Genomic DNA, 23,342 nt, shown 5'->3' with positions numbered 1-23,342 from the left:
GTTTCCCGGTGCGTCTGGACTGTTTATGGGCGCACCTTGGATGTGGAGGGAATGTTCTCGAATTTGGGACACGGGAGGTTGGTGGTGGGGTCGTCTCGGCGCTCTGGGCAAAGAGCGATGAGCTTGGGCCCCCGGGTGCGCGCTGACGGCGCCTGGCCGGGGGCGGGGCCGGCCGGAGGGGGCGGGGCCGCGGCCGCCGCAGCAGCGCGGGCCGGGCCAGGGGGCGCCTAACGCGGCGGCGGCTCGGCGCGGCGATGCAGTGAGGCCGGAGGAGCGGGCAGGCGTGTGCCGAGCGGGGGCCGCGGCCGAGCTGCGGAGATGTGACACGGGCCGAGGGCCAGCGGGAGCATCGGCGCTGCGGGGACGCGGGGGACGGTGAGTGCGAGCCGAGCCCATGCGGTGGAGGACGCTGCGGGACCCCAGAAACTTTTCCCGCCGTAGACTTGGGAGGATGGGGGATCCGCTTCCTGCGTTTTGCTGAGCCCCCCCTCCCCCCACCAAGAGCTAATCTGCTGGGGGAGATGTGAGATCCGGGTAAGGGGAACCACAGCGCGGCGGGAGGGGAGCCGCAGAGGACAGGGCCGGGAGGGGAGGGAAGGGGCTGGGGACCTTTACCGGGGGAGGGGGACCGTACCCGGACCAGATGGACATCTAAGTCTCTGAGGAGGGCCTGGCGGCGACCACAGGTAAAAAGCAGCTAGGAGCGCAAAGGAGTCTAGCCGTGCCCTAGGGACTCGTCGTGGGAGAGGAGCCGCGGGCATGTCCCGGGGCCGCGTGGCCAGCCGGTGGGTGGCTGACCATGGACAGGTCAGACCGATTGGGGGTCCAAGGTCCGGACCTCGGGGGTGAGCAGCCGCACCTGCCGCAGGGGCTGGGGGGCCAAGCTCGCAGCCAGCGGAGGCTGCGCACTGCCCAGCAAGGGGGAGGGGGGACTGCGGGGGAAAAGAGGCAGAGCTGAGACCTGAGGCTGGGCGACAAATGGGGGGAGGTAGGAAGGGACGGCTGCGTACAATGGCGCGGGGGTAGTGGCGTTTCCGTTCCAGACGCGGGGCCTCGGGGAGAGACGGCCAAGCTGGGGATGAGGACTAGCCCCGTGCTGTGTTCCCTCTGCTTGAGGGACAAGGGCTCTCTGCCGCCCGAGGATGCCACACATCCTGGGGTCCCTACCGCCTGGGCCGAAGGGAGCACACGAGAGGAGCCTGCCTTGGCCGGGGGAAGCCGGTTAACCAGCTTGGGAGGGGGGGGGCGGGGACAGACCTTGGCCCAGAGGACGCCCCCCGCAGCGGGTTCGTTTCCCCCGTCCTTGCTCTGTCAAGGCTTAGCCAATTCCCGCCCCCGGCACCCCCCCGTCTCTTGTTCGCTAAGGGGGCGGCTCCTTGGAGCGCGGACAAAGGCCCCTGGAGCGTGGCGGGCAGCGGCGTCCCCGCCGGGGGCCCCAGCCCACGCGCCACATTGGCTGCCCTTCGGCGCCAGGATGGGGAGCACCTGAGCAGAGCCCAGGGACCACTAAGGGGTCCCTGCAGAGACAATAGAAGTGGGGGAGGGACTGTCACAAAAATCCCGGCACTTCAGCCAAGGAATCCCAAATCAGAAGTTTCTTTGGTGGGGACTAGGGGTTTCAGAGTATCCAGCCTGAGTTAAACTGCATGCAAATGACATGTAAATGAATGCAAATTGGCATCTGTTGGTTAGGAGCCCTCCTCCCGACCAGTTTTGCAGCTCGACTGTGGAGTGAACAGTTTCCTATCTGCTTCCTGTTCTAAGTCTGAAAAGGGGTCAGCTGAGTTGGGAAGGGAAGATGGGAGGAGGACAGCGTGGCCATTTAGGGCACAGGCAGCAAGTCATGCGGTTTTGTTGGGCAGATAAGCTCAAAATCTCTATTGGTTAATTTGTTATTTCAGCGAATGTGCCAGCCACACGGTGCTGGGGCACTACTTTGTACAAAATGGGCAAGCCCCTGCTCTCAGGGGGCTGGGAAAGTGAATGAACAAACACTAAACAAGCAAATAAATAAACAGCAAATAAACAGCAAATAGATATAACATCCAATTGGGATAAGGGCTGCCAGGGAAATAAAACAGGATGATGTATAAGAAAGTGACAAGGGTGTTTGTAGGTGAGAAGAGTGGAACCCAGCAAGATGGGGGGCCTGTTAATGGGAGATCTTAGGGAAAGACTGAACCAGGTAGGTGCAAAGGCTTGGAGGTGAGATTGAGCTTAGAGGAACTGAACAGAGGCCAGTGTGGCTGGAGCTTATAGGTAGATTTGTGGGGTGGGGGTGGGAGGTTGGCAGGGACCAGCCAGATCATGATTTTTTGGGCCTTGGAAAGGAGTTTGGGGCTTATTCTGTTTGGGAGGGTTTTGGGTGAGAAGCCACAGGATCTTACTTTTAAAAGTTCCCCTGACCCTGAAAAGGAGATGGATAGTAGCGCCCCTTCCATTCTGCCTGTGGGGATAGCAAGGCACTGAGAACTTCCAAAGCCTGTGCAGACCAGTTTGAGCCAGGCCAGCCTTGTGAGTCAACTGGAGGAGTCGATCGGGTTTTAAAATCCACTCCCCACATTCAAGCGGTTCTTACCTATGCTAACCAGCCCCACCAGAGCCCACAGCCCCATAATCACTTATGTACAGAGCTGAGGGTTCCACTCTTAGTCACATTTTCTTGTCGGAATTACAGCTGAAAAAGAACCATACACCATGGAACAGGGCAGCCAAGGGTGCAATTTGCATTTAAATGATTGCTTTTATTTACAGAATTGGACTTGCTTTGAATATTCATGAATCAGAGAGCTTGAGTGTTTGCAACCCTGTTTACTAGCCTATGACGGTTTATTAATTCTATAGCCCCCAAATAGGCCAGTCAGCATTGGGAAATGAAGATTATGAGATTGTGTAACTTGGAAAAGATATCAAAGGGTGAGATTTGTGGGTCTGGGAAAAAGCTTAATGTCAGGAAACCTTGTAACAGTTTAATCTCGTCTGAGCAGGAAATGCACAGGCGGCTCCAAGGGGAGTGGGTTGGGACAGAGTGTAATGCTGGGGTGCGTGGGGAGACTGGCTCCACAGACCCATCCTGGTTCTCTGCCGGACGGGGGGGTCAGAATATGGGGTGCACTGGAAAGGCTTTGGGGTCAAGAGCTGGGAGATATGGGCTCTCGTCCCAGCTTGGCCTGTGAATTTCAGTAAGCCTCTGACCAAGTTGCCTGACCTCTCTGCCTTCATTGTCCCAACAGGACAATGTCTTTTTAATGTCCCAGCAGGTCTGTCGTTTTAACAAGCACGTATCCAGTGCTTCTTTTGTGCCCAGCTGAGTCTTTTCGTGTACGTTTCACACCAGCCTCCTGAAGGTGGTACTATCTATCAGTATCCCAATTTTACAGACGAGACTAAGGTTCAGAGAGGTTAAGTAAGGCCCAGTGGCTCATAGTTCTGTCTGGCTCCGCTCTTCTGGCTTGCTTCCCACTGAGGCCTCACTAGGAGTGTAAACTCTGTGCCAGATATTCATCCGGGTACTGAACTATTAATATATCCAGGGCTAGGAAAGCAACCCCCTCCACGCCACCCCACCCCCGCCCAGTTGCTCATTTATTCTTTCCCTTCCATATTTCAGTGCCTCTCCCCATCTGTAGAGAGGATGGGGTTAAGATGCCTCTGACCTGCCAGTCCCTGGGAGGGGGGTACATGGCTGAACTGGGAGGGGACCCAGGGTAAAAGATGAATGGCCTCCCTGGAGTCCTGCTGGAAGCACCCAAGGCAAGGCTGGTCAGAATGGTGTGTTCTGAGCTGTTTTGTACATTATTTCTCCTTCCCGTGGTGCACGGGAAGGTAGGGATGCTGGTTCCCAAGAGAATGGCAGGTATCTGGTCTCTGGGTATCCTGGCTCAGACTCCCTAAGAGAGTCTCCCAGTTTCAGGGTACCCAGGCTGTCTTTGGGTCCACCAGCTTGAGTTCTACCTTCATAGTGAGGCTCCCACTTAGGGCACCTGCTGTGGGTAGCAGAAGCATTTAGGGGTCCCTAGAGCAGACTACCCCCAAAGGCATCTCCCCTTTATACCACTTCTGGGACTTCTCTGCTTGGTGTGTGATGGGCAAAGCTGGACACCAGTGGTGGACAGACACCTGGATGAAACCCTTCCCAACACCATCTCCATGGCAACCGTCCCTTCTAGAAAATCAGTTCCAGAAGGGTTCATCAGCTCAGACAAAGGAGCATTTGCCGATCTTTTTTACTTATTTAACAGCTGCTTTATGTAAGTGCTTACCCCATGTTAACTATTGTCATTAAATATCATTTTAATCCTCACCACAATCCCACGTGATGGGCACTATTATCACCCCCATTTTGCAGATGAAGAAACTGAGGCAAGAAAGTTTGTCAGCTGTCCAGAGTAACAGGGTGCTAGCTAGTGGCACAGCAGCAGGATTTAGAGCCGGGAGGTCTGACTGTGAAGTTCATGCAGCCTTGGCAAGGAGCAGGACTGGGGGAACCTTCTTTCAGTTCTGCAGGCCCCGGTGTGCCGCTCCTGCATCTGCCAAAGGCTTCTGGCCCTCTGCGGAGTGTGTGTGTGCACATGCGTGTGTGTGATGCAGTCCATTTAAGAGTATCTGAGTCACATTTCTGGAAGCCTGGCTGGCAGCAAAGGTAATTAGTATGTGAGCCGAGTCTTGCATAGTTGTTCACATTTATTCATTACTCCTTTGAGGAGCTGCCTGCCTGCATCCCACGGGTTTGTTGCCATATATTCATCCCATCCCAATCAGCCTAGTCCCAATCAGCCTGCCTCAAGGCTGACTCAAAACCTCTAATCTAGTATTGTTCAGTTTGGGGATCCTGGAGATCTGCCCAGCTTTTGGGGGTGGAAGCACCAGGTGGCTAATTTTGCAGGATGGGGCCTTACCTTGCAGGGGGCACAGCAGAGCAGAGGTGGTGAGGTGAAAGAAGCCAGAGCTGTCATCCTGACACCCCTTGTTCATCCAGCCTCAGTGTGCCCCAGCATTACCTGCAGGGTTTGTGGGAACACAGGTGGCTGAACCCACCCGCTGAGAGTCTGCATTTCTAACAAGCTCCCAGGCAACGCTGCTGTTGCCAGTCCAGGGATCAAACGTCGACTTAAACCTCTCAGACCCTCAGTTTCCTCCTCTGTAAATGGAAATAAGAACACCTGCCTTTCTGGGGTTATGTGAGGTTTGGAGACTGTATTTATCAATTCATTCATTTAGCAACTGGATCGTGACCCCTGCCCATGTGCCAGGCACTGGGGAATTGGTGCAGAACAAGATAGACAAGGCCCTGGGCTTGGGGGATGGGAGAACAGACCAAAAGAGTAATAAAATAAAATAATTGAAAATTGTGGCACATGCTACAAAGACAGTGATAAAGTACTGGCGTAAAGCATAGCAAGGTGGGAAGAACCTAATTTTGGTGACTGGCCAGCAAACTGCTCACCAGTGACACTTCTAGAGCCCAGGAACAATAGTACAGTTGTTTGCCTCCTGGCTCTACCTCTTTCTAGCTGTGTGACCTTGGACAAGCCGGCTGATCTCCCTGTGCCACAGTTTAATCTGTAAAATGGAGACAGGAATCGTACTTACCTCGTCTGGTTGTTATGCAGATTATCGTACATTAATATGTGTGAAGTGCATAGAAGAGCGCCTGGAACATAGTAAGCACTGTCAGAGTTAATAGTTATTGTCGTCCTCACTATGGCGGAAATAGAAAACTCTGCAGGGCAGTTCTGAATCCCCCAGAAATCCTAGATGAGCCAACCTCACTTCAGTCCAGAACAGGGTATAACCTCCCCCTGCTCCAACCATCCTGAATATTGTTCTGTGGAATGGCGTGGCGTCTTTAGCAATGATAATGACCCACTTGAGACAGCTAGATGCCTGCTAGAGCCCCTGGCTGCCAACAGTTGTATGTACATGCTTAGATGTTAGGTAGGGAGGACTTTCTAGAAGAAGGGGGCCACAAGATGTAGGAGGAGTATTAGAAGTTCTTTGTTGGTAAGTGACAGAAACCCAGCTCAAACTGGCTTAATCCAAAAAAACGAAAGTTAACTGGCCGCTGGAACTGTACAGACCAGAGTTTGCTTCAGGCATAGATGAATCCAGCCATTCAATGTATTAGGACTCTGGTCCATCACTCAGCTGTTTCCTCTGGGTCAGCTTTACCCTCTGACAGGTCCTTTCCCTGTGATGGCAAATACTCCCTTCTCCAGCTTCAGGCCCCTCCCTATCCTTCCAGCTTATCAACCCCGGCAGGAAGAAAAGACCTCTTTCCAGTTAATTCTAGCAAAAATCCTAGGGCTGAATCTCAGATCGGGTTCAGGCCATGTGCCTGTGCATGAACCAAGCACTATGTCCAAAGGGTACAACAAATGCTCTGAGTAGCCAGGCCTGGGTCAGATGCCCTGGCTGTGAGCTAGGGCTCAAGGTAGCTCTCCAAAGGAAAATGAGGAGCTCCTTCCAGAAATGGGAGAACTGGAAGCTGGGCAACAAAAACAACAGCTGTGCAGCAAAGAATAGAGGTTCCACCCTCAGAAATGAAAGCAGAAAGCAAGAGTGTAGCCATTTCTGCGTCGAAAGATGTCCTAGAGACCCGGACCAGGGCTGCGAGAAGTCTGCCCAGCTTCAGAAGCTTGGTCGCTGTTGTGGTGTTTTCCTCATCCCCGTGGTTTCCTGTTGTGGTTGGAAGGCCAAGCAGGATGGAGGTGGAGAAACCAAGTCCCCATTTGCAGCCAGGCCTGGAAAGAGGAGACCCCCCTAAGAGAGTGAGCAGAGACAGCTCAAAAGGCCGAGTGCTTGCAGGGAAGGGGCGAGGGGTGCAGGCCTGAGGCTGAGTGGCCTGGCTGGTTTCCTGGTGTCTTCCCCGTCCCTCTGTCTTTAAGGGTCTAAGCCAGGTTTTCTCAGCCTTGGCGCTGTTGACCTTTTAGGCTGGATAATTCCCTGTGGTGGGGACTGTCCTGTGCATATTAGGATATTTAGCAAGCACCCCAGTCTCTATCTGCTAGATGCCAATTGCACCCCCTCCACAGTTGTGGCAACCAAAAATGTCTCTAGACATTGTCAAATGTCCCCTGGGAGTCCAAATTGTCCCTGGTTGAGAACCACTGGCCAAGGGTATGTCGATGGGAGGCGCTGGGGGAGGGGTGGTGGGCAAGACTCCAGAAGCACGTTCCCACCTGTCATCCTCCCAGCCAACCTGGGGATGGATGGTTTGTCCGCATAGGGTGTTTCTTGCTGAGACCTGCTGAGAAGTCTCTTAATCACGGTTGCCATTGATGAGCTGCTTGACGGAAATCCACTCCAGGGCCCTTCCACCATGTCAGGGACTGATGGCATTTTGTTCTGACACATCCAGTTCTTAAATTTTGATTCTCAACTTGCTTCCAGGACTTCAGGATAAGTGGTTCTGTCCAGGATGATGTTTTTTCCAAATGGTGGTATATTAGGATATGTCCACTGGGTATGCAGCATGAGTTATACCAATGAGCAATTTAAAAATTTCAAGAGCTAAGTATTTTAATGTGTTGGGTTTACTTTAAAGTGGGTTGATGTAAAGGACTCGGTGACTAGTTCAGTAAGTACCTGTACAGTGGTGTGTGCTCAAAGCAGAAATAGCTGCAGTGGCACTCCAGTGACTGACATGACAGGGTCACAGACAGCACTGGACTGTAGGCCAGTCGTCAATGTCTGGGGTGCATCCTCACTCCTAAATTGGCCTGAGCAGGATGCTGGGGTGTTTGTTGCCAGATGCCTTCTGTTCCAAGCCTGCCTTCTCATCTGTAAACAAAGGAGATGATCCCTAAACTCCAGGCACCTTCTCCTTCAGCAGCACCAATAATTTACACCAGTCAGTGGCCCCCACGCCAGTCGATGACCTCACACCAGTCAGTGACCTCACAGCCAAGGCAGGATCTGAGATGCTCACTGGATCTCCATAAAGGAGCGGAGAGAGAGGTGGTCAATACCACATTTACTTAAGGAAGCCCCAGGGACACACTGGAGTGGCAAGGGGGGTGACTGGTTACAACCCCACACATGGGCCAAGCTAAGGCAGTAGGTCTGGCTTGAGATGTTCAGAAATGAGCCTCAAGCACCGCTGTGCGGGCTGTGGCAGTGGGACAGAGGACAGTGTGATGAATAAGTTTCTTGTTCATGCGGTAGTTACTGAGTGTCTGTTTTGTGCCAGGCACTGTATACTAGTGCTTGAGTCTACAGCAGAGGGTCTCATCTGGGCAATCTCGCTCTCCCAGGGGACATATGTCAGTGTCTACAGACATTCTGGATTGATAGAACTGGGAGAGGGGATGTGCTATGGACATCCAGTGGGTAGAGGCCAGGGATACTGCTAAACATCTTGCAATGCACAGGACAGTCCCCCACAACAAAGAATGATCCAGCCCACATGTCAATCGTGCCAAGGTTGAGGAGCCTGGTCTACTGATGAACAAGAGAAACAGTGTCCCTGCCCTCCCACACCTTGTGGTGGAGAAAGACAGGAAGGGAGGAGAGGAGGAAGGGGAGGAAGAAACAAAGTAAACAGGCAGAAAACGACAGACGTGATTAGAGTTAAGAAAGATGCAGACGAGAGGCTGGTGGAGAAGAATGGGGTGTGACCTTGGCCAAGGTCTGAGCTGATGGCATCAGAACTGAGCCCAATGGGGGAGGAGCAGCTTTCCTTTCAAGGATGGGGAATGTCTAAGCAGACGGAGCCGGAGGGGCAGGAGGAGACTCGCCTGGGGACAAGAGATAGTGGCAGGGAGAACCCTGCAGTCTTCCCAGGGAGAGACGGACGGGGGGCGTGGAATTTGGATGGTGGACTCAGGAGATCTTTTGGAGGAGGAGTGTGGGATGTGGGAGGAAGACAGCTCCTTTTGGATGTACCAAGTCTGAAATGCTAGGAGGCTTCTGAGAGGGGATGCTTCTAGGTGCCAGGCTGTATGACCTTGGGCAAGTGTGTCACCTGTAAAATGGAGGTCATAATAAATAGGACCTGCCTCACAGGGCATTGTGAGGACTGGGGTGTGTTTAGTTCCTGGCCTAGAGCGAGTTGCCAGTAAATGTCAGCTGTCAGCCTGAGAGGTTGACACCAGGCGATGCGTCCATTCTCCCAGCACAGTGCTTGGCCCACGGCTGTCTTTTTAAAGTTTCATTTTATTCCCTTATTTTTGAAGAGGTCAGACTTGGGGTGGAGTCTGAGAATTCTAAGAATACAAAAAGGTATACAGAGAAAGTGAGGCTCCCGCCCACCATGTCCTCCACCACTAGTGATGGTGACTCACGGTCTTTCACTGTGCCTGGCCAGGGGTGCAGGTAAGGAGCCGAAATCCCCCCACCTGGAGAAAGGGGTGCCTTTCCCTGAAGTGGTCTGGCATGTTTGAAATGAGTGCAGTCTTCTTCAAGAAGTCAGGAGAGTGGGAATCTTACAATGAATCGATCTTTCTTTTCTTTCTTCTTCCCCGCCACCCCTTGACTTTTCTAGAATGTTCATGGTGTCAGAGAGAAAGATGAGAACCCGCCAGGTGTTCGCCTTCCTCCTGCTCTATGTGATTGCCTCCGTGGCCTCTGAAAACTCCAGCACGTCCCGGGGCTGTGGGCTGGACCTGCTCCCTCAGTACGTGTCCCTGTGCGACCTGGACGCCATCTGGGGCATCGTGGTGGAGGCCGTGGCTGGGGCGGGCGCCCTGATCACGCTGCTCCTGATGCTCATCCTCCTGGTGCGGCTGCCGTTCATCAAGGACAAGGAGAAGAAGAGGCCTGTGTGCCTCCACTTCCTCTTCCTCCTGGGGACCCTGGGCATCTTCGGGCTAACATTTGCCTTCATCATCCAGAAGGATGAGACTATCTGCTCGGTGCGCCGCTTCCTCTGGGGTGTCCTCTTCGCTCTCTGCTTCTCCTGCCTGCTGAGCCAGGCGTGGCGCGTGCGCAGGCTGGTGCGTCATGGCACGAGCCCGGCAGGCTGGCAGCTGGTGGGCCTGGCTCTGTGCCTGATGCTGGTGCAGGTCATCATCAACGTCGAGTGGCTGGTGCTGACACTGCTGCGTGACGCGAGGCCGTCCTGTGCCTACGAGCCCATGGACTTCGTAATGGCGCTCATCTATGACATGGTACTGCTGCTGATGACCCTGGGGCTGGCCCTCTTCACGCTGTGTGGCAAGTTCAAGAGATGGAAGCTGAACGGGGCCTTCATCCTGATCACGTCCTTCCTCTCTGTGCTCATCTGGGTGGCCTGGATGACCATGTACCTCTTTGGCAACACCGAGCTGAAGATGAAAAACTGGAATGACCCCACCTTAGCCATTGCACTGGTTGCCAGCGGCTGGATCTTCGTCATCTTCCACGCCATCCCTGAAATCCACTGCATGCTTCTCCCAGCCCTGCAGGAAAACACACCCAACTACTTCGACACGTCACAGCCAAGGATGCGGGAGACAGCATTTGAGGAGGACATGCACCTGCCACGGACCTACATGGAGAACAAAGCCTTCTCGATGGATGAACACAACGCAGGTAAAGTGATCGTCACCCTGCTGGGTTAGGCCCTGGGGCATGTGTCCTAACTCTCTTCTTTCTCATCAGTGGGGATGGGTGGTCCCAGTCATGGGGGCAGTCCATGCAGATGAGTCTACAAACATTGGTCCCTGTGCTGAAACTGGCCCAGAGATGAATTTTTATTTAGCTTTTTTTCCCCTACCAATTGCCACCTAATTTATTATAAAAATCTAGCTTTCTGGCTTCTTTTGAAAAGTTGGATCCGGCAAGCTGGGCCACTGGGCTGCAGTTGCCTGGAATTGACTTGAGCCAGTGTTTACCACAGGGCCCTGCCTCTCAGCCCTCACCAAGTTGGGGCTGCCCTTAATTTATTTATTTGTCTTTTGGTGGTTGGCTGGTATGGGGATCCAAACCCCTGACTGTGGTTTTACAAGGCCACACTCTAACCAGCTGAGCTAACTGGCCAGCCTTTGGCTGCCTTTTAGATGGTGTATTAGTCGGTTTTCTGTTGTTTCCAACAAAATAGTTGAAACTGGGTAATTTATAGGAAAACGAAATTATTTCTTGTGGTTTTGGAGGCTAACTCCAAAGTCCAGGGAACACATCCAGTGAGCGGCTTCTTGTGGGTGGTGACTCTACAGTGAGGCGAGGTGTTACAGGGCGAGAATGGGCTGAGCTCACCTGCTCACTTGCTCTCCTGTTAAAGCCATCATAACCGTGCTCATGACTACCCATTAAACCATCAATGTATTAATCCATTACAAAGATACACTCCTCACAATCTAATCACTTCTTAAAGGCCCCACCTTTCAATGACCATAATAGGATTCCCACCCTCTTAACACTGTTACTATGTAGATTAAGTTTCCAATGAGTTTTGGGGGGACATTCAACCCGCAGCAGATTGGGATCCACTTTTCTGTTCACCACACTCTCCACCAGTCCCTATTGCTCACTATCCAGCTGCTGTAACATACTAACATTAATTCCCTGGCTCCCCCAAAGTGTTTGAGTTTGCAGCCCAAGGGCTAGATGGTTGGAGGAAACCAGGAGGAGCACTGCTTCTGTCCCCTCCCCTTCCTCAGTCACCAGGAGTACATGAATTTGGGCCCTGAAGGCAGATGTCTAGGTTCAGATCCTGTCTCTGCCACTTTCTAGTTTTGTGGCTTTGAGCAAATCACACTACCTCTCTGAGCCTCAGTTTTTCTCATCTGTGAAATAAAACAAATAGAGAACGTACCTCACAAGGGAGAGGGCAGGGAGAATGAGACCCAGAAGGCAGAAACACCAACACAAGTGCATTAATGAGCTGGTTACTGCTATGGGCTACAGGGGCTCAGTCCTGCTGGGAACCCTCTGAGGACACCTGTCGAATGAGCCTCAGAATTGGCCCTGGAAGGACAAGGGGGTGGGGCAACTCTTGTCTCCCACAGTCGTTAACATCCCCCATAACTCTAGTGAATGGGCTGAACGAGTTCCATTTGGTTCCAAGGCAGAAAGACAGATTTGGCAGCCACTTGAGATGGACATTGTCTGGGTATCCAGCACTGTCTGTCACTGCAGCCACGGAACTCAGAGGTGAGGTCATAATAGGACCTGCCTAGGGGGTGTGGTACAGGCACCAAGCGCCCCTGCTATAGATGCTTGAGAAGTGTCTCTTAGGATCATTACTTGAAAGGAGTTGGCTAGGCTCCCAGCACTTGAGATTAAATAAAATTGTCTTTGCTCAGTTACCAGAAGATGCATCAGGGGCTAAAACAATAATAATAACAACTAGTAGTAGCAGTAGCAGTGGTAGTAATTATCACCTAGGATAGTCATCATTTGTCGAGCACTAGCTACATGCCAAGCACTATTCTAAATCTTTAACCTGCATTGTCTCATTAGTCCTCACCACCACCTGATGAGATAGGCCCTAGTATTATCCCCATCTTATAAGTGAGTAGATGGAGGCTCTAAGAAGTTAAGTGACTTGCCCAACGACACACAGTTGGGAGGTGTCATTTCTGTCATGATTCCCTCTTTAGGGACATTCAGTCAGGTGCCCACCCAGTACATGGGCCATGCTCAGCAGCTGGCTTATCGGGCTGAGTGCTGAGGCCCAGAGTGCAGCCTATCCATCTCCTGCCGGCAGGGGACATGCACCAAGCCATCACATCCTCCAAGGCCACCCACATCCCTCCCTCCCACCTGGATCTACCCAGCCTCCTCCACACCCCCACAGGAGGAAATGTCAGTGCCCAGCTCTGGTGAGGGCTAGAAGTCCCGGTGTGGCCTTTATCAGAGCTGCTCCCTTCTTACCAGAAAGTTCCAGGCCAGCAAGCCTGTGTTTGTTGAGAGATTTGGCAGGGATGGCAGCTTTGGCTGAGCTGGGGGGCTGGCTCCCTGGGAGGTCAGGAGAAGATGCAGTCAGGACAGAGGTCACCAATGGAAGCACAGAGGGCCCGTCAGGGGACATGGTAAGCAGAGGCCAGGAGGCTGGCTAGTTCCTGGGTCATGGTGAAGCCTCCTCTTCACTGGTTCCTCCCGGAAAGGATCCTATTTATGAGACCCAGGGACTCCCCTTGGGCCTCAAATGTAGTGGTAACTCCTGAAATGGATGCAAACTTTTGTACTTTCATGTTTTCCTAGGGAATTGGTCTACCGCTTTGTCAGATTCTCAAAGCCATCTGTGACCCGCAAAAGGTTAACAACCAGTGTTGTTGAAAATGATGGTTTTATTTCCTTACTGTAAAACTGGGATGTGAGAACTTCCCAAGTATTAGGGTCTTTAAAAGTAAGGATAGCGAACCTTTACTGGATGCTTACCATGGACCAGGTACTGTTCTGAGCATTTTAGTAGCTGATTTCACTTAAGTCCTATAATAACCCCATGAGGTCTGTTTTGCAGATAGGAAACTGAGGCACAGAGGGGCTAAGTGACTTGCCCAAGAGGCGGAGCCAGGATTTGAACCCAAGCAGGTTGGCTCCAGAACCCAAACACTTGACCACTCTGCCTTGGAATTACCATCCCCTTCTTAAATCACTTTAGTGTCCCTCATCTCACTGGTATGTCAGGACAACTCTGTGCATTGGGAAAGATAAAGATTATCAGACCCATTTTACAGCGCAGGAAACCGAGGCCCGGGGATGTCAGGCAACTTGTTGAAGTTCACAGTGTAAGCACACAGCAGCACCCAGAAGGGAAAAATTGGTTTTCTGAATCCCATTACATCTCCCTTTTCTTGTAAAAATGCAGCCAGTACTTCATATCAACATAAGATCCAGAAAATGGAAGGGACCTGGGACCCAGGTTGGTACCAGCAGTATCAGGGCTGGCATGGGGTGATGAGGGGTCTGAGGGGTGCCATCCCCCCTGTCTGTTTCACACTCTGTCATGCCATGTTTTGTTTCTTTTCCCAAACAAAAATAAATATTATTCCCTTCTGATGGCAAAGGAGCAACAATAATCATGTAAAATCAGAAAAGAATCATATAGGTTCAGCAAGTAAAAATAATAAAATTCGTTTAAAATGCCATTGCCCAAAGGCAACTACTGCTGACTGGTTTGCTCCTGTCTTGCCAGACATCTCTTAGTACACACACAGTCTGTCACCCACACACCCACACAGGACAATACAACAGTAGTTCTTAACCTGGCTGTGCATTCGAATCACCTGGGCCGCTTAAAAATATTATTACCAAGGCCTGCCCGCCTCAATCTGATTGAGTAGGTCTGAGTTTGGGATTAGGTCTTTTTTAAGCTTTCCAAGCAATTCTAAGATGTAACTAGGTTGAAACCGCTGGTCTAGGGCTGGCTGGTTAGCTCAATTGTTTAGAACTCAGTGCTGATAACACCAAGGTCAAGAGTTCAGATGCCCAAACAGGCCAGCCAGCCAAAAAGAAAGAAAGAAACCAGCAGTCTAAGTGGCGTTCTTCAGCGTGCTTGCTTAAATCAGGTATGGAGGCTTTTTCAGGTCGGTAACCGCAGAGCTACAGTATCTTTTTAATGATGCAGGGCTTTCCATCAGGCACCAGAATTTATTATTCTGATCTTCAGCTGGTGATTATTCTATGTGCTTCCGGCTTTCCATGATAAACAGTGCTGCAATGAACATTGTTATCTACTCATCTGTGTGCCTTTGATGAATTAACTCTTTGCAAAAAAATTCCTAGGTATGGATTAAAGAGTCTGCACTTTAAATTTTGATACATGCTGCCAGATGGCGCAGCAGAAAGGTAGACTAATTTTCTGTTTCCATTCCACCCCCATAATTGCACATGGCCCTCATTTCCCCACCTCTTAATAGCTCTCTTTTGAATCATCCCAAATGTGTGTCCACCAAAATTCACATGGGATCTGGCAGAGCAGGCTTCAGGCAAAGCCAGTCCTCAGACAGCTCACACAGGCTAAGCTAGAGTCCTGGCTAGGATGGCCTTTGTTCTACAAACCCTTGCTTTGCTGGCTGCAGACTGTCTGGGCATGCTCCCTTGCCACAGTGGGAACAGCTGTTGGCATCTTTGGTGCTGACCTCAGTCAGCTTGTATTTTAGGAACCAGGTTCCATAAGGGACATTACCCTTGAGTCCTTGGGTCTCATAGAATAGCCAGTGTCCAAGAGCTTTGGTTGGCCCTATGTCTCTTGCCTTTTAACCTTTCTGCCAGCCATTGGGCTCTCTTCTCTTGAGAGTCTGCACCTAACGTGCTCATAAGATGGGAAGGGCATTCTCCAGGCTCTGCAAAGCCCCAGCAGCCTCTGCCCCCATCTCTCCTTCCCCCGAGTGAGACCCCAGATATGCGACTTCACCAGCCCGCTGCTTGTTAATAAGTATCATCAAGGCATGAGGTATGTGAGAAAGATTAAAACACACTGAGGGATGTAGCACCTTGGATCACATCTTGGAAAGTGCTAACAAGGCACATTAAATATTCACCTTTGAAAGGAGCAAGAAAGAAAATTGTTCCTTCTTCTGTTAGGAGCTTTGGGCTCTAAGATCTTATTAGGGCCAAGGGCTATTTAAACTGACCCTTTTATTCTTGTGGGAAGGCCCTGAGTTGGCTTTGGAGCAGGGCCAACCTGGCCTCATTTGCAGGGTCTACACAAGAAAAGGTTGGCATTCAACCTATGAGCTTTGATTCCTATGGGGACCCCCTTATGGGTGAGCCCTCCTTGGCTTTCAGATCCGGCCCAGGTCGGGGTTGGGTGTTAGTCGGGCTTCTTGAAGTTCATTGCAAGTAATAAAAAAATCCAATCTGAATAAGCTAAAGTATTAAAACAAACTAATGGACTGGGGAGCAGACTTCAGGAATGGTTAGATTCAGGGGACTCAAGTGATGACAAGATTTGGCAAGTCTCCATCTCTTGGCTCTGTTAGAGTCATGGGTAGCCCACAGCTCCAGGCTTGCACGGTCCCAGTGGAAAAGAGGAACATTTTCCAGAATGCCTGAGCAAAAATCTCAGAGATAGCTCTAATTGGCTGGCCAGGCCTAAATCGCATTCCCACCCCTGAGGCCAGGGAGGAAGGCAGTGGTAGCCAACACTCAGGGGTCTAGAGTGTGGGAGGGATGTTTACCAGAGGAGAACCACAAGTAGCCGCTGCAGAGAGGGACCCTTGGGCTAAGGCACCCTACAGATGGGCGGTAGAGTGGAGCCTTTGTTTCTTTGAGGAGAATGTGTTTGGGGCTGGCCGGTTGGCATGGTGTTATAACACCAAGGTCAAGGGTTAGGATCCCCATACTGGCCAGCTGCCAGAAAAAAAGTGAGGAGAATGTGTTTGGAGGCAGATTCCCTGGCCACACCTGCTGGGACTCTGCATTACAAGAAAGCTGTGGTGTTTGGTCTTCCCTCTCCTTGATCAGGTAGGCTCAAAATTAAGAATAGTAAACGTCCATGGACTGTCTCCCACTTGCCCTGTGCTGGTTCCTGACGCCCCATTGCTACTTCCCAGAAAGTGCAACTTTTGCCCAGCGCCATGCCTAATGTGCTGCTTGAAGGCTTGGAGATGCCAAAGCAAACAGAGGTCATCATGTGTGTGTCTTGGAACATGCCTTCACCACCCTGCCTCAGTTTCTTCAGTCCAGACTGGGCTGAGCTGCCCCTAATGTCACTTTTCAAGTTGCTTCCAAGTAACTAAGTGTGGTGGTTAAAAACATAGTATCCGGAGTGGTATAGTGTGACAGTTAAGAACAGAGATTCTCTGCTGGGGTTCGAAAGCTGGTTCTGCCCCTTACCAGCTGTGCGACCTTGGGCAGGTTACTTAACCTCTCTGTGCACCATGTAAAGTGGAAATAATAAAAGTACCTATCATACTATGAAAATTTTAAATGAGTTAATATATGTAAAGTACTTTTCATAGTACTGGCTTGTGGTCAGCACGCTGTGAAGGTTAAACTAAGGTGATTTTAATCCCTGCCTCATGAATTAAACAAACAAACAAACACCAAGCTCTTTTGCTGCTTTTTAACCAGGAAAGTGCCCCCCTTCAGGGGAGACTTTTAAGTGAGGTTTTTCTTAGCAAAGCAAGGTAAGTACTTTCAGTGAGAATGAAGATGTGATCTTTGAGAAGACTTTCGTTTTGCTATTTTTGATAATCCTTCTACTTTCTCTTATTTTTTAAATAAGCCATTCTTAGAGCAGTTTTAAGTTTACAGAAATATTGAGCAAGAAGTTCAGGGAGTTGCCGTATGCTGTCTCCCCCAACAAAAACACAGTTTCTCCTTTTAGTGATAACTTGCATTAGTTTTATGTTTATTACAGTTGAGGAATCAAAATTGATACATTATTAGCCAAAGTCCATATTTTAATCAGAGTTCATTCTTTGAATCGTATAGTTCTATGGGTTTTAACAAATAGACATGTATCCATCATATAGCATCACACAGTGTAGTTTCACCGTCATGCAAATGCCCTGTGCTCCCCGCATTCATCCCTCCCTGCCCCAATCCCTGGTAGCCACTAATCTTTTTCTGTCTCTATAGTTTTGGCTTTACCAGAGTATTCTATGTGGCTTTTATAGACTGGCTTCTTTCACTTAGCAATATGCATTTGAGGTTCCTCCATGTCTTTGTGTTGACTGGTTTTTTTTTTCTTTACAAAAAGAAGGGAATTTAAATCTCTAAAAATTCAGCAAATAAGAAACATGTTTACCCACCTTGCAGGAGTAAAAGGTGTGGACCTATTTTACCATCTTTGCTTCATATCTCCCTTTTATTCCTGTCTAGAAATAACCCTACATGTCTGGTTAGAGTCCCTCTGGTCTCTCCCTGTCACTTTCTTATGAAGACAAGCTCTGTTGTGGACTGGATACTCTTGTTCTTAGGGGTTTTCATGGGTGTATCCAGAAACAGCGAACAGTTTTGAATGGTTTGATGTTGGACTTTACATAACAGCATTCTGGGGGTGGCCAGTTAGCTCAGTGGGTTAGAGCACAGCCTTATCACATTAAGGTCATGGGTTTGGATCACCATATTGGCCAGCCACCAAAAAAAGGGGGGGGGATGGCATTCTGAAGTGAGGAGATCTTTTGTTACAGGAGACCTTTTCAGGGATGCAGAGGCACATGTCACCCATGGCCTGCAGGGGCTGCCTGGGAGAAGAGCACAGGACTGAGGGAGGGTTGAGGCTCAACCCTGGGCCCCTTGCCCCTGAGAGTGACCTGCACCCTGGACTCTACAAACTTCCCAACCCCACTGAGACGGGTCAGGCTCCTAAAGAGCCTGAGAACAAAGCCCCTTTGTGACTTTTGTTTTGAATCAGGCTTATGACAAAGGGGAAAAGGGATAGGGGTGGGTGGAGGTGCCTGGAGGGAGCGTTTTTGATGTAGGGAAAGAAAACAAAATTGTGTCTCTTTTTGGGTGGTGTTGCATTATCAATCCCTCCTTTCCCCAGCTCTCCGAACAGCAGGATATCCCAACGGCAGCTTGGGAAAGAGACCCAGCGGCAGCTTGGGAAAAAGATCCAGCGACAGCCTGGGCAAAAGGTCCAGCGGCAGCTTGGGAAAGAGGCCCAGCGCTCCCTTCAGAAGCAACGTGTATCAGCCAACTGAGATGGCCGTTGTGCTCAATGGCGGGACTGTAAGTATCAAAGTGTGATGTTTTAGCAGGAAGCCTAAGAGCGAACAGTGTTGGGGGGCAGCTTCAATGGGGACGCTGCTCTGTGGAGGCTGCATGTGTGGCCTGCAAAAACAGCAGCTCAGGTCAACATCCCTTGTAGCTAGAATGCATGCAGAGCTTCCGTGTCTCTTTTTGCCTGCTCTACCCACCTTCTCCATGCACAGAAAATCCACCTATTCTTAGTAAACCATCTGTGGATTCGTTTGAAAGAGTCCGTCTTTCCTGGGGCTCTTGCGCCCAGTAAATTCTTTGGCTTTCATTATACAGTGTCCCAATCCTCTCCCTGGGAGGTGGTGTTTTGGAAAAGCCCAGAATGATGAAGCAGATTTTGCTCACATCGACCTAGTTTAATTTCCCCATCCACCCCTCTATCTTTGTGCCCCAGCTGGGCACCAGGTTCCCCCACCCCCATTCCCTAAGAGATGTCTTGAGAAATGGAAGCAATTACCATTTCTCTCCCTCAAGCACAAAAGTAGGTTTACTGTCTGGTGCCAAACAGACCTTCAGCAGAATTGTCATTGTTTACATTTTGCCTCCGTGGAATGACATCATTTTGCTTCTCCAGCAATCCAAAGACATACTCTCATTCCCACATTTAATTTCCAAACATAACTACATGCTTCTTTCAGAAGCAACGCATGAGCCAGTTTACATGCGTAAATTGGATTTCCATTTTTTCTGTCATGTTCCAATCCCATAACTCAACCTATTTTTTTTTTTTTTAACGTAAATCAGGGATGGTCTGTGATCTCTAAAGGGAACTTAAGTTTTCCTGGCCTTTGAATGGTATGGTATGCTGTGCTAGGCATTGGTTTGTATTGGTTTGGAACAGGCTCAAAGACAAATAGAATCACAGATTTGCATTCTTAAAACCCCCTGCCATCCACTGGGCTGTTTTCTTGTCCGATGCCAAGAAAAGCCTGACTCACAAGCATAATAATAATCAATATGGTTAGAAAAGGCCCCATCAGTCACTCTTGAGCCTCCCTGGTTCCTCCGAGGCCAGTGTGAGTAACAACACCCAGGACTTAGAAAGTGAATGAGTTTCTGGGACAAGGAAACTTACAGAAAAAGCAGGATGGCCTTCCCAAGTACTGGAGCACAGTGGTTGCTGCTTTTCTTGGGAATTACTCAGCCTGTTTAGGTAAAAGCAAAGGAAACTTATCTTTGGCACATTGTTAATGAATCATTTTCTAATGTTGACTTTGCAAAGTACAGAGTTCTTAGTGTGTTATCCTTATGTGTTATTCCAGATCCCAACTGCTCCGCCAAGTCACACTGGAAGACACCACTGGTGAAAGACTTTTAATTTCCAGAGAATAAGAATTTATTACCGATTTTATTCCCTGGCTGTGTCTTTCTTGAGGGAGAAATCGGTAATAGTAGCTGAACAAGGCCGCCTCACAGCCAGGAGATTTGGAAATCCTAGCCAAGGAGATTTCATGTAAATGTGAACACTGATGAACTGAAAAGCTAACCCTGACTGCCCTCCCCTCCCCTGCCACACACACGCAAACACGTAATACAAAACCAACCTCGATCCCCGCAAACTAAAGCAAAGCTAATTGCAAATAGTATTAGGCTCATTGGAAAATGTGGCTGGGAAGACTGTTTCATCTTCTGGGGGTAGAATGGAACCAAATTCACAGCTGGTGGGCCAGGCTGTTGTTGGTTGGATACGGAGGACCCCCACCATGTTTGCCCCTCCCCAGGAAGTGCTGGACCCCAGGTTGCCTCTTGGAGATGACCATTTCGTTGAGGAGGACAAATGGGGACTTCCCACCAGCTTCGCTGGTCACTTTCACATTTCACAGGGGTCAGGAGAGCTGAGGAGGTTGTGGGTATGCTTCTAAGGCAAGGCCCAACCAAATAGTGGGGTCACCTTTATAGCCAATAGTGATAGAGGGATCCTGGCATGTGCCAAAGAAGAGGAGATTCTCTGGGCGTTGAAGTGACATCACATTTAGAAAGTGGTGACCAACCACTGTTCCTCCTGTGGGCCTCTTGTTGCAGCACCTGTGGCGAGAAAGCAAGCCCGCCCCCTCCCTTGTAGAGCCATAGAAATATTCCGGCTTGCCACGCAGTCCCTTCGTCCTTTGGTCACCTCACCCACCCCCTCATCCGTGAGTGCTCCTCCAAGCCCTTTCCCAATTTATTCCCTTGTTCATTTCAAAAGCTCCAGTGGGGCCACCAGCTTAAAGCCCCTCTAGGACACAGGTTGGAAGGCAGGCACCGCAGCATTTCACGATGATGTCACATGGCAGGGCTTCCAGGGGTGCCTTCTAGGATGGAGAGATGACATCCTGCTGCCTAGCAAGCAGTGGCTACTTGGGCCTTTTCCTTAGATATGGTGAAAGTTCCAGGGTGGAATGGATCACGTGAGGGTTTCTTGCTGCTTTGGGAGGGTGTGTGGGACATTTCTGTCTTGGTTTTCTGCAACTTCCATGAAAATGGCTCTCTTCAAAGCCCATTGTTTTCTGTCCTGGTTTCCATCTGTCCTAAGCAAGTCATTCCTTTGTTACTTGGCATTTTGAACATCTTGAACATTAAAAGCCCCATGTTCTCTGCACTGTTTGGCCAGCATAATTGCTAGCAATGATTCAAAGCAAAGCGTTTTAACCTGATGGCATGGAATGTATAAATGAGGGTGGGTCCTTTTGCATATACACTAATCACTACATTGCTTTAGTTTCTAGAAAACTACCCATAAGCCTTTAACCTTTAAGAAAACAAAAAAGGTTAGTGTTGGGGGGTGGGGGGCTGGCCTCTTCATAAGCCAGTACATCTGAGCTGAGTATATTTTAATAAACTTGATTTTTCTTGAGGCCCTAGTCTCTGCTGTGTCCCCTCTCCGCCTTCCCAACCTTGCAAAGCTCTTGAGAAAATAAGCCCAATCTGGCCATTCCTGTGTGGCCTTCCTGTGACTTTTCCTTACAGCTAGTGCATTTCCTACCATGCATGGCACCAGAATGCCACCCCTCCCTGACCTTTGGGAAGCACCCACCCCTGCCCACAGCATGTGCTTGCTTCTAGAGAGTTTGATTCCAATCCTCTGCTCAAGGACCATCAGTGGATGGGCTGAAAACTTGGAGTACTGTGGAGGGTTGGGAGGGAAAGGAGCTACCACCTGGGGTGGGGCTGGGGGTGGTTGCATGCAGACCCAGTATTCTGAAAATAAATCTCTGAACACTTCCATCCAGTCCTGTGAAAAACAACAGCCTTACAAATTCTCATGCCAGGAAAGGGTTGCTCACCCCTGCTCTCTGGAGTCCTTTGGAGCTTTCTGATACCATCAGTGACTCATCTGCAAGAACCCCCCTTGCAGAAGAGAGCACTTCACAGGATCGTTTTCTAAGTTCTTTGTTCACGCACATAAGGTTAGCTCAGCATAAATGGCTACCAGTGGAAAGTAACAGTTTCTAAGTTCTTTGTTCACGCACATAAGGTTAGCTCAGCATAAATGGCTACCAGTGGAAAGTAACAGTTTCCCAACCATAAAAATGGAACCATCTTTAAGCCATGGAAAATCTTACTTAATGAGACCTTTTTTTCCTTTTTAAATCTCTGATACGTTATTGCGCTTCTAGGTTTTGTTTTATTTTGGCTTTAAGGTCAAGACTGGGCTGAATGCCCTCACGGTAGGGTGGAGGTGGGAGTGAGGGGAGAAGGGAGAAAGCTGTTACTTTTCCAATGACTTCACCTGAAGATACCAAGACATCTTTGCCGAGAGACTGTGCTAGCCAGCTGCCTCCACAAAGCAAGGTTTAAATACAAAATTAACCGGTACTTCTGTTTAAGACCTGTTTGTATATTAACAAAATTTGTTTGGGGAAAATGACCTGGAGGGAGAGCATCTGTGATCAAAATCCCTAATTGTAAGCACAAATCTATCCATGTCTGCTTATTAAAATCACTTTGGGACTATAACAGCCACTCTTGTCCCCCCTTTAAATAGAAAATTGTTCTGTCCTGGATTTCTGCACCGGAGATGGAGGCTGGGAGCGACAGAGTCAGCTCTGAGAACTTACAAACAAAGTTCTCTGTGGCTCAGGTGTTTCCAGGGTTTGAGATCTGGTTGTTGGATGCTGGGTGTCCAAGCTTTTTTTTTTTTTTAAGCACAGATGCTGTTAGGGCCCACTGAGAAAGTGTAAACCAGGGTGGTCTTTTCGGTTGGCCAAGGCTGAGTTGAGTGCCTCTGGCTGAACCCCAAGCTGAAAGGGAGCATTGTGGCTTTTATAATCCAATGATGCAATGATTATACCAGCTTACAAGAGTTCTCAGCAGGTGCTTTTTAATTAACTGATAAAGAGCTAAGGCTCATTTTTGATAGATAATATATATTTATTAAATGTATCAGTGTGTGTTTTATAATGTACCTTTATCTTCCCCTGGCTGACTGTTGCATACTTATAAAAAAAAATTGTTAAAGAAATTTCAAGACAATCAATGTGTACCATAATGACTGTATATAAACATTACAAATTTAAAAGGTTGTAAAGCATGGGCAGATAGGTTTTATTTTCAAAAGGCTGTTCTTAACTCAAAAATAAAGGCTTTCCTATTTACTTAAGATGTGTGGTAGCTTTTCAAAATACCCCCGATACAGCATCTAGGCTTTTGGATCTGCTCCGAGGCTGTGTGGCATTTTGAATGGAGAGAATCCTGTTTAACAGCACGTCACAGAACAAATGAGGGAACTAAGTTAATTTACCCATAAAAGCAGGAACTTTCTATAATACTCTGGGGCCTAGACACAA

At 49.6% G+C, this 23,342-nt stretch overlaps 1 protein-coding gene across 2 annotated transcripts; it reads left to right on the top strand.

The window, feature by feature from the left end:
* The first annotated feature begins 232 nt into the window (after nt 1-232).
* On the top strand, nt 233-23,150 carry GPRC5B (G protein-coupled receptor class C group 5 member B). 2 transcript variants are annotated; one of them, XR_010023860.1, is made up of 5 exons: nt 292-375; nt 9,485-10,512; nt 18,362-18,546; nt 19,839-21,962; nt 22,031-23,150. XR_010023860.1 is itself a non-coding variant. In XM_063099892.1 (4 exons), the coding sequence occupies exons 2-4, from the start codon at nt 9,486-9,488 to the stop codon at nt 19,881-19,883; spliced, it is 1,257 nt and encodes a 418-aa protein (XP_062955962.1). In that variant the 5' UTR covers nt 233-375; nt 9,485; the 3' UTR covers nt 19,884-23,150. The 2 variants fall into 2 exon arrangements, 1 of the variants encoding a protein (XP_062955962.1); XM_063099892.1 differs by having other exon boundaries at nt 233-375; nt 19,839-23,150.
* Nucleotides 23,151-23,342: the final 192 nt, after the last annotated feature.

Source organism: Cynocephalus volans, chromosome 6 (genome assembly GCF_027409185.1).
Source record: "Cynocephalus volans isolate mCynVol1 chromosome 6, mCynVol1.pri, whole genome shotgun sequence".
Classification (NCBI taxonomy): Eukaryota; Metazoa; Chordata; class Mammalia; order Dermoptera; family Cynocephalidae; genus Cynocephalus; species Cynocephalus volans.
This window is presented reverse-complemented; position numbering and strand designations above follow the sequence as displayed.

Excerpts from the sequence above, each read along its gene's own strand:
- GPRC5B (XM_063099892.1), top strand. The coding sequence starts at position 9,486 with ATGTTCATGGTGTCAGAGAGAAAGATGAGAACCCGCCAGGTGTTCGCC. Across the intron at positions 10,513-18,361 it reads GATGGATGAACACAACGCAG|CTCTCCGAACAGCAGGATAT; the intron begins GTAAAGTGATCG and ends TCCTTTCCCCAG. Across the intron at positions 18,547-19,838 it reads TTGTGCTCAATGGCGGGACT|ATCCCAACTGCTCCGCCAAG; the intron begins GTAAGTATCAAA and ends GTGTTATTCCAG.